This window comes from Nerophis lumbriciformis, linkage group LG15, assembly GCF_033978685.3.
Source record: "Nerophis lumbriciformis linkage group LG15, RoL_Nlum_v2.1, whole genome shotgun sequence".
NCBI classification, from domain to species: Eukaryota; Metazoa; Chordata; class Actinopteri; order Syngnathiformes; family Syngnathidae; genus Nerophis; species Nerophis lumbriciformis.
Window position 1 is genome coordinate 4885928 of NC_084562.2, and position 15492 is coordinate 4901419.

The 15492-nt window shown below is 39.7% G+C and overlaps 1 protein-coding gene across 4 annotated transcripts in view; it reads right to left on the reverse strand.

Moving 5' to 3' along the window:
- Positions 1 to 15492, reverse strand: part of LOC133615997 (amyloid-beta A4 precursor protein-binding family A member 2-like) — a 142699-nt gene that overhangs the window by 23437 nt on the left and 103770 nt on the right. For 3 of the 4 annotated variants that reach the window (XM_061974974.2, XM_061974976.1, XM_061974975.1), the window contains exons 7-9: positions 15017 to 15052; positions 11101 to 11187; positions 6886 to 7071 (exon numbers count right to left, since the gene is read on the reverse strand). In XM_061974974.2, the coding sequence (XP_061830958.1) occupies positions 6886 to 7071; positions 11101 to 11187; positions 15017 to 15052 (309 nt within the window). The remainder of the gene's footprint in view (positions 1 to 6885; positions 7072 to 11100; positions 11188 to 15016; positions 15053 to 15492) is intronic. The other variant, XM_072914767.1, reaches the window with a different exon arrangement.

The window sequence follows — 15492 nt, forward strand, 5'->3', positions numbered from 1 at the left end:
AAGCCAACCTTCACAATTGCCTCTCAAAGTTTTTCACTTGCATATAAAAGTAAAAATTAAAACAAAGCTGCACACAGCAGAGAGAAATGTGTGAGTTGCTGGATAACATAATGTTGTTATCAATGTAAATGTTTCTGGCTGACCTTTAAAACCCATCAGCGAAATGAGAGGCCCTGCCTTCCTACTGACTGGCACAGACGCTGAGCTGCAGGCTCTACTCAGGTTGGCAAATTCTCCTCAATCTGCTACTGCCAGGCGAGTTTTTGCTTTGGGGTTTCAAAAACCAAACACTGCCTGTTTGATTTGCATAATTTCAATTGCATGCCTACTCATTAAATGTTATTCATTTTTGCTCAGTGTTGATGTCGAACGAGTAATAAACTGAATCTCAAATAGTGATGCTAAATAATAAAAAGGAGCTATAGTGCGTATAGCATGCGACTCCAGTCCACTCCAAGTCAGATTCAAGTCACATTTGTGATGACTTTGGACTCGACTTGACAAAATTATCAAAGCCTTGCAATGAGACTTCAAACTAAACTTCATAGTAATAATCGAAAAACGAATCAAGTCAAGTTCTTTTAAGTCAACGATGAGAACTGATTCGCAGTGCGAGCTGTTAATTTGGGAGCCCTTTTTTTTAAATGCAAATGCAGTTTTCGCATTATACTTTTTTCTAATTATTTTTTGTTTTTATTTGTATTCACTTTTCTGGTTCATTATCCTGAAGTTAAAGTTGAAGTTAAAGTACCACTGATGTGTATTGAAATTACCCTCTGCATTTGACCCATCCCCTTGTTCCACCCACTGGGAGGTGAGGGGAGCAGTGAGCAGCAGCGGTGGCCGCGCCCGGGAATCATTTGGTGATTTAACCCCCAATTCCAACCCCTGATGCTGAGTGCCAAGCAGGGAGGTAATCGGTCCCATTTTCATAGTCTTTGGTATGACTCGCCCGGTGTTTGAACTCACGACCGACCAATCCTCAGGGCGGACACTGAAGTAGTGTTTTATGCTTACTTATTATTTATGTATTGTTTTTTGTATTGTTCAAATGCTCTTGTGCTACAAAGTTGTTTTCGTTGAGTGAAAATTCAAAATAGTGACGTCACTGTCAAAGCCTACGGATATGGCACCACCTTATGGAATGTTTAACATGAAAACAAAACAAAAATAAAATCATAGTTAATATTTCAGAATAATTCCCACCAATAAACTAACATCTGTGTAGATTGAAATTATTCTAATCCACAATTTATTTGACAACTTCTACCAGTAATTGTTTCTTTGATTACAATAAACTGTTCTTTTGAACGGCTCTTTGAAAGGAATGGCTCCTCAAGATCCGGCTCTTTTCAAAGAGCCATTTATCATATATCTAGAGTGTTCAGCAAATGTGTCCTTGGCTGAATTAAACAAAATCTATTTTGATATAACGATTAAAATAATGCCTATGTAATGAATTTGTATTTCTGTATATTCACCAAAAGGGAATCGATGTCAATTAGAGGTGTCACGAACGAATCAAGTCTTTTGAACGGATCTTTTAAGTGAACGATGAGAACCCATTCGCAGTTGCAGGCCATTCTTCTGGGGGTTGTTTTTAATGTAATTATGTTTTCTATGTGCGTCGGAAATTGCCCACGCATCTATGCAACCCGACTTGCAGCCGGACTAGAAAATGAGTCCGAGTGAGGACAGTCTTGTGTGTAACGACTCTCACGTCCGTACATTCACTTTAACTATCAAGTTGAAGCAAGAGCAATAAGAATTGTCACTTAAACTTATATCACCCTGTATTAATTATAATTTCAGAATGTCAAACAATTTAATTACTTTGGATTTATATGTTAAATAAAGAACATTGTATCATAGTTAAAGGCATATTATTCTTGCTCCAGTAATGATTTAACATTGTCAATGACTTGAAAGGACTCGAAAATACCAGTATCAGAGGTTTAAGACTTGACTTGACCTGTTTTGTTTTGAGATTTGGGATTAAAGATTTGAGATTTATTCCCATCTCGGGCGCATAGTGCATAGAGCTGTCACGTACATTATTACGCAATTAAACATTTTAAAGGCAGAATTCCATATATAGCACTGAAAAAGAGACTATAGTTGAAACTCAAAAATGTTTAATATCGTGCAAAAGTCCATTCATGTAAAACTAATATGTTATATTAACTCATTACATGCAAAGTGAGATATCTCAAGCCTTTATTTGTTAAAATTTTGATGATCATGGCTTACAATTTTGGGCAGCACGGTGGAACAGGGGTTAGTGCATGTGCCTCACAATACGAAGGTCCTCAGTAGTCCTGAGTTCAATCCCAGGCTCGGGATATTTCTGTGTGGAGTTTGCATGTTCTCCCCGTGACTGCGTGGGTTCCCTCCGGGTACTCCGGCTTCCTCCCACCTCCAAAGACATGCACCTGGGGATAGGTTGATTGGCAACACTAAATTGGCCCTAGTGTGTGAATGTGAGTGTGAATGTTGTCTGTCTATCTGTGTTGGCCCTGCGATGAGGTGGCGACTTGTCCAGGGTGTACCCTGCCTTCCGCCTGAATGCAGCTGAGATAGGCTCCAGCACCCCCCGCAACCCCAAAAGGGACAAGCGGTAGAAAATGGATGGATGGCTTATAATTTTTGCAAACCCCAGATTTTCAATTCAGATTTTCATAAGCAGTAAACCATAATCATCAAAAGGAGGCCTCGAAATATCTGGGATTGCATGTTTCGAGCCTATTTGTTTCACCTTGTAACTGTAATCGCTGGAATGAATGAACCTTTGTGGCGGCGTGGCTCAGATGGTAGAGCAGCCGGCCAGAAACTTGAGGGTTCCTGGTTCGACTCTAACATCTTAGTCACTGCTGTTGTGTCCTTTGGCAAGACACTTCACCCACCTTGCTCCCAGTCCTTTGAATGTAGTTAAAAAAGACATAGATGACGGGTTTCACAAAGTATTTAGAGAAAAAGCGCCATAAATCACTTCGCACGATATTAAAAATGTTTGAGTTTCACCTGTAATTGAAAGGTGTAAGATATTTTTAGTCTGACATGCATGCCGTGCTGCTCTCGCTACTGTCATGTATACTACCGTATTTTCCGCACTATAAGGCGCACCGGATTATAAGGCGCACCTTCAACGAATGGCCTATTTTAAAACGTTGTTCATATACGAGGCGCACCGCACTATAAGGCGCACCGGATTATAAGGCGCACCTTCAACGAATGGCCTATTTTAAAACTTTGTTCATATACGAGGCGCACCGCGTTATAAGGCGCATAGAATAGACGCTACAGTAGAGGCTGGGGTTTCGTTATGCATCCAGTAGTTGGGAGACCTGTTGTGGCTCAATACTGGTCCATATATAAGGCGCACCGGATTACAAGGCGTACTGTCAGCTTTTGAGGAAATTGGAGGTTTTTAGGTGCGCCTTATAGTAAAATACGGCACATTTGGTGTTGCTGCTATTGGAACCTCACGCTCCCTGAGGGCACACCCCCAGGGACTAAATAAAGTTCTATCTATAATTTAATCTAATTCATCGCATTCATATTAAATTGTAATTAATACAACTCTTTTTTTTTAAAGTCCTCGCTCCCCACAGACACTAACAACTAATTTACCTGACTGCCACATAACTTAGGTTTAAACATATTTTTCTTTAATTCTTTCTTCAAGCAACTCTTACAGACGATCAAAGCAGATCCACCACATTAACGATAAAGAAGCTTTTCGCAGTATAACAAGCTAGTAGGGTTGTCCCGATACCAATAATTTAGTTCCAGTACCAGAATGTATATCGATACTTTTCAAAATAAAGGGAATTACGAAAAATGTCAATATTGGCTTTCTTTTAACAGAAAATCTTACACTACATTAAACACTCACAGTCAAAGAACAATTTTACAAGGTTAAAATATAAATGAAAAGGCATTGAAATGGCATAGACTCTGAAGGGAACGTCTTCCCTGTCCCTTCCTCGACTTCAGTCTGCACCAGAACGAACAGCAGGACAGGTGTTACAATTACATTATTACCTATTACCTGAATATTCATTATTTATAAATAAATAAATGATAAATGGGTTGTACTTGTATAGCGCTTTTCTACCTTCAAGGTACTCAAAGCGCTTTGACACTACTTCCACATTTACCCATTCACACACACATTCACACACTGATGGAGGGAGCTGCCATGCAAGGCGCTAACCAGCACCCATCAGGAGCAAGGGTGAAGTGTCTTGCTCAGGACACAACGGACATGACGAGGTTGGTACTAGGTGGGGATTGAACCAGGGACCCTCGGGTCGCGCACGGCCACTGTTCCACTGCACCACGCCGTCCCTTATTATTTAAATGTTTACCTAAGTTTGAAGCAAAGGTGTTCATACTAATCGCTACATTGTCACGGCGGGGTTGCAGCTTACTGCACGGTTCGTTCTCCCGGGATGCAAACGGACGACTCAGAACAGGACTTGCAGGTAGGAACATGATTTATTTAATCTTGATAAATCATCCAATTTACAAAACAAAGGCAAGCGTGCCTATCGCACGCGGAAGCTAAGGCAAAAACTTAGCGCAGGAAACCTAGAACTATGGACATGGAACCTCATGAAACTGTGGCATGAAATAAACAAGACTTACATAGACAAGGCATGAAGCGAACAATGACGCCAGCCCGACTGACTGGCAAAGGCAGGCTTAAAGGCCTACTGAAATGTGATTTTCTTATTTAAACGGGGATAGCAGGTCCATTCTTTGTGTCATACTTGATCATTTCGCGATATTGCCATATTTTTGCTGAAAGGATTTAGTAGAGAACATCGACGATAAAGTTCGCAACTTTTGGTCGCTGATAAAAAAGCCTTGCCTGTACCGGAAGTAGCAGACGAGTAGCGTGACGTCACAGGTTGTGGAGCTCCTCACATCTGCACATTGTTTACAATCATGGCCACCAGCAGCGAGAGCGATTCGGACCGAGAAAGCAACGATTTCCCCATTAATTTGAGCGAGGATGAAAGATTTGTGGATGAGGAAAGTGAGAGTGAAGGACTAGAGGGCAGTGAGAGGGATTCAGATAGGGAAGATGCTGTGAGAGGCGGGTGGGGCCTGTTATTCAGCTGGGAATGACTAAAACAGTAAATAAACACAAGACATATATATATACTCTATTAGTCACAACACAACCAGGCTTATATTTAATATGCCACAAATTAATCCCGCATAACAAACACCTCCCCCCTCCCGTCCATATAACCCGCCAATACAACTCAAACACCTGCACAACACACTCAATCCCACAGCCTAAAGTACCGTTCACCTCCCCAAAGTTCATACAGCACATATATTTCCCCAAAGTCCCCAAAGTTACGTACGTGACATGCACATAGCGCCACGCTCGTACGGGCAAGCGATCAAATGTTTGGAAGCCACAGCTGCATGCGTACTCACGGTACCGCGTCTGCATATCCAACTCAAAGTCCTCCTGGTAAGAGTCTCTGTTGTCCCAGTTCTCCACAGGCCAATGGTAAAGCTTGACTGTCATCTTCCGGGAATGTAAACAATGAAACACCGGCTGTGTTTGTGTTGCTGCAGCCGCCCGCAATACACCGCTTCCCACCTACAGCTTTCTTCTTTGCTGTCTCCATTGTTCATTGAACAAATTGCAAAAGATTCACCAACACAGATGTCCAGAATACTGTGGAATTTTGCGATGAAAACAGACGACTTAATAGCAGGCCACCATGCTGTCCCAAAATGTCCTCTACAATCCGTGACGTCACGCGCTGACGTCATCATACCGAGACGTTTTCAGCAGGATATTTCGCGCAAAATTTAATATTGCACTTTAGTAAGCTAACCCGGCCGTTTTGGCATGTGTTGCAACGTTAAGATTTCATCATTGATATATAAACTATCAGACTGCGTGGTCGGTAGTAGTGGGTTTCAGTAGGCCTTTAAATAATGCCTCTGATTAGAGACAGGTGAGCGTCCCGAACACCAGAGGCAGGTGGAAACAATAAGCAGCCATGGCAACCAAACCAAACTCAGATGTGTCACAAACAGGAACTGAAGGAGTACAAAACTAACAGAAAATACAAAAACATGATCCGGACCATGGATCATGACATAAATTTGGCGAGGCATGTTTTAAAGCAGCTGTTGTGAGAGTAGCGTGTGTGTGTGTGTGTGTGTGTGTGTGTGTGTGTGTGTGTGTGTGTGTGTGTGTGTGTGTGTGTGCTCCTTTAAGAATGGCAGTATGTGGGGTGAGTGACGTGAGTAAGTGAGTGGGCAAGTTAGGAGAGGTAGCGCTAGCACGTGTAGGAGTGTCAATAGCATGATGAATGTCCGGTTGTGCCCTGTGGAAATTATAAATAAAGTGACCAGGTTGTAACTAATCGACGACCTCGTCATTCCGACCAAAGAACGGAGCTTTACGGACCCATTGTGAAGTGAAAGGTCTCCCCTGCTCTCCTCGACCACAGTCTAGGAGCTGACAAGCAGGAAAGGAGTAAAACAGTACTTGCAACACGGTACCTCCCTGTTTAAAGCGTCACCTTTTAGTTTTGAAGCCCAAATACCTCCATATTGCGCTTCACGCACCCTTTTTAGTAACCAGTAGAATTGTAGTTTTTTGCCATTTTTCCTCTCCAAGATGTTATTACTTGTATGCACTTTGTGTGCGCGTTTTGACACACTCAACATCATGCGCCTCGGCTCTGGAGTCACCGCCGCAGAGCGGCACTCAGATGAAAGAGCGGAACCGGTACTTTTCAAAGGTGGTATAGTACCGATTTCAATTGATTAGTACCGCGATACTTTATTAGTACCGGCGTACCGTACAACGCTACAAGCTAGTGAAATAAACACTCCACTTACGTCCTCAGACTCAAAGACATGGCATATCATCTTGTACTGCTTCTTCGCCTCAGGCGCCCCAGGTGTGGTTTCGATGCAGTCCTGGGAGGCCGTGCGGGGCATGCGACGCCTCGCCATTAGTACCACAATGTTTCCGATGTCAGCAATGTAGGATATGGTGCGTAGTGCGTTGTCCATCATGGTTTCCTATTAAAGTGGCATACAAAAAAGTACTGTAACAAAATATACAAAGCTGTGTATACAAATATAATGCTGACTTGGCATGTTCCAGCACTCACACTAATGTAATAAGAAAACACAATACATTAACGAATGCCTGAGATATTAAACATATCCTTCTGAGAACCAGCATCTTTTGCATTGGAAAGTTGTGTTTCGCATAACAGGGCTGTTTTCTCTGTGTGACTCTCACAAAAGAAATATACCAATAACAAACTGGTTCTCAGGAGGAAATGATGACCTGATAAAACAAGATCCATCAGCCAAAAGATATACAAACCCCGGAAAATGATGGAATCACCAGACTTGGAGGATGTTCATTCAGTTTTGTAGGAAAAAAAAGCAGATAACAGACATGACCGAAAGCTGTAATCATTTCAAAATGTCTGGCTTTAAGAACCACTAAAAGAAATCAAGAAAATAAATTGTGGTAGTCAGTAACAGTTTTGTTTTTTAGATCAAACATAGTGAATAAATTATGAAAGCGCAAAAAAAAAAACCAACACAACACAGCACTAGTACTTTGTTGCACCACCTCTGGCTTTTATAACAGCTTGCAGTCCCTGAGGCATAGACTTAACATGTGGCAAATGGTGCTCTTTATCAATCTTGCTACAATTTTCTCTGATTGCTGTTGCCAGATCAGCTTTGCAGGTCAGAGTCTTGTCATGGACCATTTTCTTTCATTTACACCAAATATTTTCCATTGGATTGAAATCCGGATTATTTGCAGGCCATGACTTTGACCTTATGTATCTTTCTTCAAGGCAAGTTTTCAGACAAGGAAAGTCCTACATATGTTGCTCAATATCTTCCTGAAAATTGATGTAATCATCCCTAAACATCATCTTGATTAATTGAATAAAAAAATGTCCAAAATGAAAACTAGTGCATTTATCTCCCCAGTTCCATTACCGGACATGCAGCCCCATATCATCAATTACTGGGGAAATGTGCATGTTTTCCTCAGGCAGTCATCTTTATAAATCTCATTAGTTCCAAGAATCATCACTTTGCCCAATACAAAGTCGCGATTCATCACTGAATATGATTTTCATCCAGTCATATAGTCCACAATTGTTCTTCCTTAGCCCATTGGAACCTTGGTTTTTATGTTTAGGTAAGGGATTAAACTGTGGTATGTGTACCACTAGTGGTACACAGAGGTGGGTAGAGTCGCTAGAAATTGTACTCAAGTAAGAGTACTGTTACTTTAGAGATTTATTACTCAAGTAAAAGTAAGGAGTAGTCACCCAAATATTTACTTAAGTAAAAAGTAATTTGTGAAAAAACTACTCAAGTACTCAGTAACTGATGAGTAACCTGTTCGTTTAATGATGACGGCAATAAATAATGCACAAAAACATAAAAATAGCAATGAGCAAATTCATAGCCAGGAATATCTCTTAAGCAACTAAAACAATAACATATATTAAATAATAATACATTAACATAAAAAAATTAAGGCAAATTGAGCCACAATAACTTAACAGCACCATAAACTCAGTAGGCAGAGATTACAAAGGAAAATAACAAGTTAGCCTTTACGCAAACCATAAACTGATAGGTGTGGGCTGCACTTGATGCACTTCAAATTGGTGATTGTATGCATGCATGTGTGTGTGTGCGTGTGTGTGTGTGTCTCTCTGTCTATGAGGCTGCAGTGCGTTAATAAATGTCCCCACACGATGTACATTTGACAGTGATTCATAGCAGGGAAGCTAACATCAGCCTACGGTGACAGCCAAAATATCTACTAACGTTACTTACCGCGATGTGCTTCCTCAAATTTGACATTGAGCTTAAGCTTGTTGTTAAGTTTCAGCGGCGGTCACGTGACCGCCTGGCTCTGTTTGATTGGTGAAACGTAGTCCAACGTCACCAGTGACTGCATGTGATTGGTGAAATGGAGACAAACGTCACCAGTGACTGTATTTGATTGGATGAAACGCAGGCATGCAATAGATCCTACTTTGAAGGTCTGTCTGACAAAGCAAAACAAACAACGCTTGCATTAACAGATCGATAAAAATCAGTAGCGAGTAGCGAGCTGAATGTAGATAAATGGAGCGGAGTAAAAGTAGCGTTTCTTCTCTATAAATATACTCAAGTAAAAGTAAAAGTATGTTGCATTAAAACAACTCTTAGAAGTACAATTTATCCTAAAAGTTACTCAAGTAGATGTAACGGAGTAAATGTAGCGCGTTACTACCCACCTCTGGTGGTACACAGGCTCCATCTAGTGGAACGCCAAAGAATCACTTGATTAAAGTGTTTTTCTACATTTAAACACAATGTTACTGTTCAAACTGTGTTTGATGTTACAGTGGCCAAAAATATAAAATATACTTGTTAAATAAAACCTCTTGTCTTGTTTTTATATTTAATACTTAAGCCTACTACGCTACTGTATTCAAAGTTGGTCATTATGGTGGTATAAGTGTTTTTTACTTGGTGAAAAAAGTTTGCGAACCACTACTTTAGGTGTTAATGATGGCTTTCGTTGAGCTTTTCTGTATTTAAATGACATTTCCTTGAGGCGGTTTCTCACAGTTCAATCTCTCCAGTGACTCCAGTTTCTGCTCATTTGTTCTTCATTTGTTTTGCTGTGCATTTTCTGTTTTCAAGACATTTTGCTTGACGTTTTTTTTTTTTTGACATTCTGATGTTTTCCTTGGTCTACCAGCCTTTTACAACCTTCACATGGTGTTTGTACTGGTCCAGATTTAAGACACAGCTGACTCTTACCTTCTAAGTTTTATAATCCTCGCCTTTGTTTCAATCAACACATCTCGAGTTGGAGCCATGCTTCATGTCAATCCACCTGTTACAACAGTTTTCCAAGGTGCGACCACTCCTTTTAACTGCATACTGATAAACAGATTTACTCTAATGCAGGGTAGTCAAACTCATTTTAGCTCAGGGGCCGCATGGCGGAAAATCTGTGCACAGGCGGTCCAGACTATTAAAATGATGGCATTAAAAATAAAAAATAAAGACAACTTCAGATTGTTTTCTTTGTCTTACTTTGGCCAAAGTAGAACAAACACATTCTGAAAATATTACAATAAAAATATAGAAAAAATACCCGGCAGCGGTAAAGTTTGGATCCATGAAGGAAATAAGAAAGTGAATGAATGTTTACAACTGAATACATTTATGCATAAAAATTGGTTTTCTTTTGTATTATTTTTTTTAATGAATTAAGTAACGTTTATGACAACTTTTTTACAAAACACAATATAGAATGTGAGATATAACAGGATAATGCATACATTTATCATTTATTTTCAAATTGGTTACAAAAAAGTGGGACCCCAAAAATTTACTGTGGGACCCCATTTTTATGACTTGATGAGGTCCCTGGGACCCCATTTTGAAAGTTTCTAGCGTCAACACTGATGGAGTATTGGTGCATGCAAAACAGCAGCAGGCGGCTGTTGCCTGCGGGCCGATTCTAATACTAATCAAATATCATCCCGGGGGCCATAGATAATTCTTGACTTTGACACCCCTGCTCTAATGCAAGTGTTAACTTTGGAAATTAACATTTACAGGGCGATTTTATACCTCTCCAGAACTGAGTGATTCTATATTTTCACTTTACTTGATCTAAAACTGAAATTGTTACTGACCACCCACAATTTAAATTTTTAATTCATTTTAGTGTTTCTTAAAGCCTTTTGAAATGACGATAGTTTGGCGTTACGGGTCTGTTACCTGTTTTTTTTCTACAAAATTTAACACCTGATAGAATACCCTGATTCCATTTTTTGCCCGAGGTTGTATTCATGGGCTAAAACTAGAGCTGCTGCAGCATCTGTTTGAGTCACCCTGCAGTACAAATGTTAGCCAAGCATTTTGGGTATTACCAAGTCTGCACTAATCCTCGGTCACGCCATGAGATCTGCAGTGGAAGCTATGACACAACCCTTTGTGCTCTGCCTACATCGATAGTCCTTCTCCCAATAGAAATAATAGGACACACATGCTCACCTGTGAGTCTGCATTGAGGACTTTGATCCTCTGAGTGGAGATGAACAGATCGACTTCAGTCAAAGTTTGAGCGTCTCCCTCCGGGCTCTGTAGACGACACAAGCAAACATCATATAGTACACTAAGGGTTAAAGACAGACTGCCTGCATTGCATTTTAGAAAACCTTAATTAAAAACCACCATGCATGTGGTCCAGCCGGTGAGGAAAATGCTGGTCAAATGGTTAAAAGTGGGGTGGAAATGCAAAAAGAAAATAAACTACTTAAAAAATTAATGTAGGCTTGGGTATAAATACTGGGTACCATAACATTAACGGTAGTAACCAGGCCAAAAAATGAAGTAAATATCAGTATTGTTTCAATGTTGTTAATTAATAGTAACTATGGATGAAAAGAGCCAAAATAAGGCATGGTCACCACCACCTCATTATCTGTTCATTTGTTGTATCGAGCCAAAAATGCTGAAATCGAAACACTCGAAAGTTTGTTTGTACTTCTACTCAAAAGACACACACTCAGCAACCTGCAACGAGTGCATGAAGTCGATATTGTGCAAGTAACTGCATTTAACTGGCGTCGCCTAAATTGTGTATCTTAATCAATTTCTGCTCAAATTGTACGGGATACATTTACTGTACTGTGAAATATATATGTTAGCACATTCTGTGTGTTCTGCATTGCTGCTGGCGTTTCCTGTAATACTTATAACAGTTGGTTTTCATACTAGTATTTAAGAAACAAGTATCATTTTTATGATTGAAGTATTTAAATGACTATTTTGCATGTTTTACAAACTTTCAAAACTAAAAATTAGCATTGTTTTGGCACAAAATGTGTATGTTTTCCTTCTCTTAAGTGCCTTTTAATCACTGCTACCATTTCAAAACTACGGATTTCAGATAATATCTAAGCGATACGTAACCCTACAGTAATAACAAAGAGCTTAAGACTAAAACACTCATCGTTTGGCTTAAAACAAACACTTTGGGCTGTGAAAACTAAATAGTACTGCTATACAGGTAAAAGCCAGTAAATTAGACTATTTTGAAAAACTTGATTTATTTCAGTAATTGCATTCAAAAGGTGTAACTTGTACATTATATTTATTCATTGCACACAGACTGATGCATTCAAATGTTTATTTCATTTAATTTTGATGATTTGAAGTGGCAACAAATGAAAATCCAAAATTCCGTGTGTCACAAAATTAGAATATTACTTAAGGCTAATACAAAAAAGGGATTTTTAGAAATGTTGGCCAACTGAAAAGTATGAAAATGAAAAATATGAGCATGTACAATACTCAATACTTGGTTGGAGCTCCTTTTGCCTCAATTACTGCGTTATTGCGGCGTGGCATGGAGTCGATGAGTTTCTGGCACTGCTCAGGTGTTATGAGAGCCCAGGTTGCTCTGATAGTGGCCTTCAACTCTTCTGCGTTTTTGGGTCTGGCATTCTGCATCTTCCTTTTCACAATACCCCACAGATTTTCTATGGGGCTAAGGTCAGGGGAGTTGGCGGGCCAATTTAGAACAGAAATACCATGGTCCGTAAACCAGGCACGGGTAGATTTTGCGCTGTGTGCAGGCGCCAAGTCCTGTTGGAACTTGAAATCTCCATCTCCATAGAGCAGGTCAGCAGCAGGAAGCATGAAGTGCTCTAAAACTTGCTGGTAGACGGCTGCGTTGACCCTGGATCTCAGGAAACAGAGTGGACCGACACCAGCAGATGACATGGCACCCCAAACCATCACCCAACCATGCAAATTTTGCATTTCCTTTGGAAATCGAGGTCCCAGAGTCTGGAGGAAGACAGGAGAGGCACAGGATCCACGTTGCCTGAAGTCTAGTGTAAAGTTTCCACCATCAGTGATGGTTTGGCCAACATTTCTAAAAATCCCTTTTTTGTATTAGCCTTAAGTAATATTCTAATTTTGTGACACACGGAATTTTGGATTTTCATTTGTTGCCACTTCAAATCATCAAAATTAAATGAAATAAACATGTGAATGCATCAGTCTGTGTGCAATGAATAAATATAATGTACAAGTTACACCTTTTGAATGCAATTACTGAAATAAATCAAGTTTTTCAAAATATTCTAATTTACTGGCTTTTACCTGTATGTTTTAAAGTCTGCAGAAGGTTCTAGGTCAGGGGTGTCAAACGTACGACCCGCGAACAGGTTTAATCCGGCCCGCAAGATCAGTTTGCTACATGTAAAAATGAGCCGCATTTTTTTGATGAAAAAAAAATGCTGTTCCAAATGTGTCCACTGGATGTCGCAACAGCAATTCTGACAGGCAAGCAAATAGTTCATACTGTCACACATGACAGCGTTTAAAAATGACGTGTCAGCTGACTTTAAGTGCCCCCTGGATTGGGTGCCGCTACTCCAATCAGCACAGGTGCACGCAATCCGCTGCTTCCGTTGTGGCTGGCAGCAGATGGCGGCAGTATTGACACGCAATACCTTCTTTCATTGTAAATTATCGGATACAATAACGTAACAGTAAGATGCAAAGACTTAAGTCAACTTGACCATCATCTTTGTACTTAGAGTTCCATACCGCGCTGGCAAATGGTTGAATGCACGATATGTGCACCCTGAACTCCATTGTAAAAAATGTGTGTTTTTACATTTGTTATGTTTGTTCTATTTTATTTCATACTTAAAATCTATTATGTTCACTATGGCTAAGTTTGGAGTTATATTACCTTGATTTTGGCTATGGTTTCATTATGATAACTGTTTTGTTTATATTATAATTGTAATATTTGAATGATGATAAATGAATGTGTTGTGGCAGTTGTGTGTGTCACCAATGTGGCGGTTTGAGGAAACACTTGGTTTCTTTTCCAAATACGTCTTTATTGAACTGCCAACGTGAGAATTTGAAACAGGAAGTGCTTAAAGTTTAATGGCTTTGAAAAACACATCTAAGTTCATTGTGTTCTTCATGGTTCTTCCTCAGAATTTTCAACTAACTTGAAGTGTTTTGCCAAGAGGATTATTTGTAATATGTACATTATAAGAATGTGTTTGTTCTATTTTTGGCCAAAGTAAGACAAAGAAAACAATGTGAAGTTGTCTTTATTTTTAATTTTTAATGCCATGATTTTACCAGTTCGGCCCAGGTTGGTATAATAGATGTTCCTCCATGCAAAACCCTGAGCTAAAATGTCTTTGACACCCTTGTTCTAGGTGATTCCACATACAGTCACCGAGACCAAAGAACATGCATGTTATGGAAAACCAGTGAATTTGTGGCGAGCCCACAAAGCCTTTTTGCACACAGTGTCAATAAAGATAAGTTCTAATATTATGTTCCCAAGCTCAGGATAAACAGTACAAATGATGAATAAACATGGTTTAATACATTAAAACCCCTTGGAGAAGAACACAGTTGCCACAATTAAATGCAACATATTTTAGGTTTTATACTACCACAAAGTGAGGGAAACTTGTTTGAGTGCTTGTGAAATCTATCATTAATTAAACCATTAATTATTCACCATTCAAGCCTGTTACTGTTGTTGACATAAGTGTCTTTTTTACAGGCTTCACTCCACAACCCTAACCACTTTGAAACATTAATGTGTAAAAGCCACATCAAGTGTCTAAATGTTCCTAATTTGTACTGACAATAAAGACATTTGAATTTATTTGCTAGTTCAATGTAGAAAATGCAACCACAAAATTGTATTTTTTGTTTTTAAATACATTGAGGGAATATTATTTATTTCTAATGCATGCATTCTGTGATGGACTTGTAGAAATGATGTACAACCAAAAATGAGGACATAAAACATGCAAGGAATTTGATGGAAGGGAGCATCGGACCCAAGATAAAAGGAAAGGTGAGAAAGGCTGGAAGTAGCCAAGGGTTTTTTTTTGTTGCTGTGTTTATTACACACCGCCTTTTTCTTGATTTTGGCAGCCTTCTGTACCCTCTGGCAGGCGGGCGGCCAGGCGATGTTTGGACGAGACAAGGTCAGCAGATATGGGGGGCCAAAAAACAGGAGGAAGAGGAAAAGGAAATAACGGTGGTAAATAAAGGGTAAGACAACAAAGCCCCACAACCAAACACAGCTGTGTTATTGCAATTTGTTGTAAAAGTGTGTGTGCAAGTGTATGTGTGTGTTTGTGTGTAGTATGAGCACAGCCATGTTGGTTATCGGAGATAAATTAAAAGAGCGATTCCTGAGCATTTCGACACAGCATTTCAAAAAATATGCAAACACAAATTAGGTCCACGTCGACATACATACGCTTTTGTCATCACACAATTTGAGACCTAAAGGGCACATTGCTAAAAAGGGCTCCATTTACGTCAACATTCATCATTATCACTGAAACAACAGCAACATAATTACTGTCTAACAGCATTAAA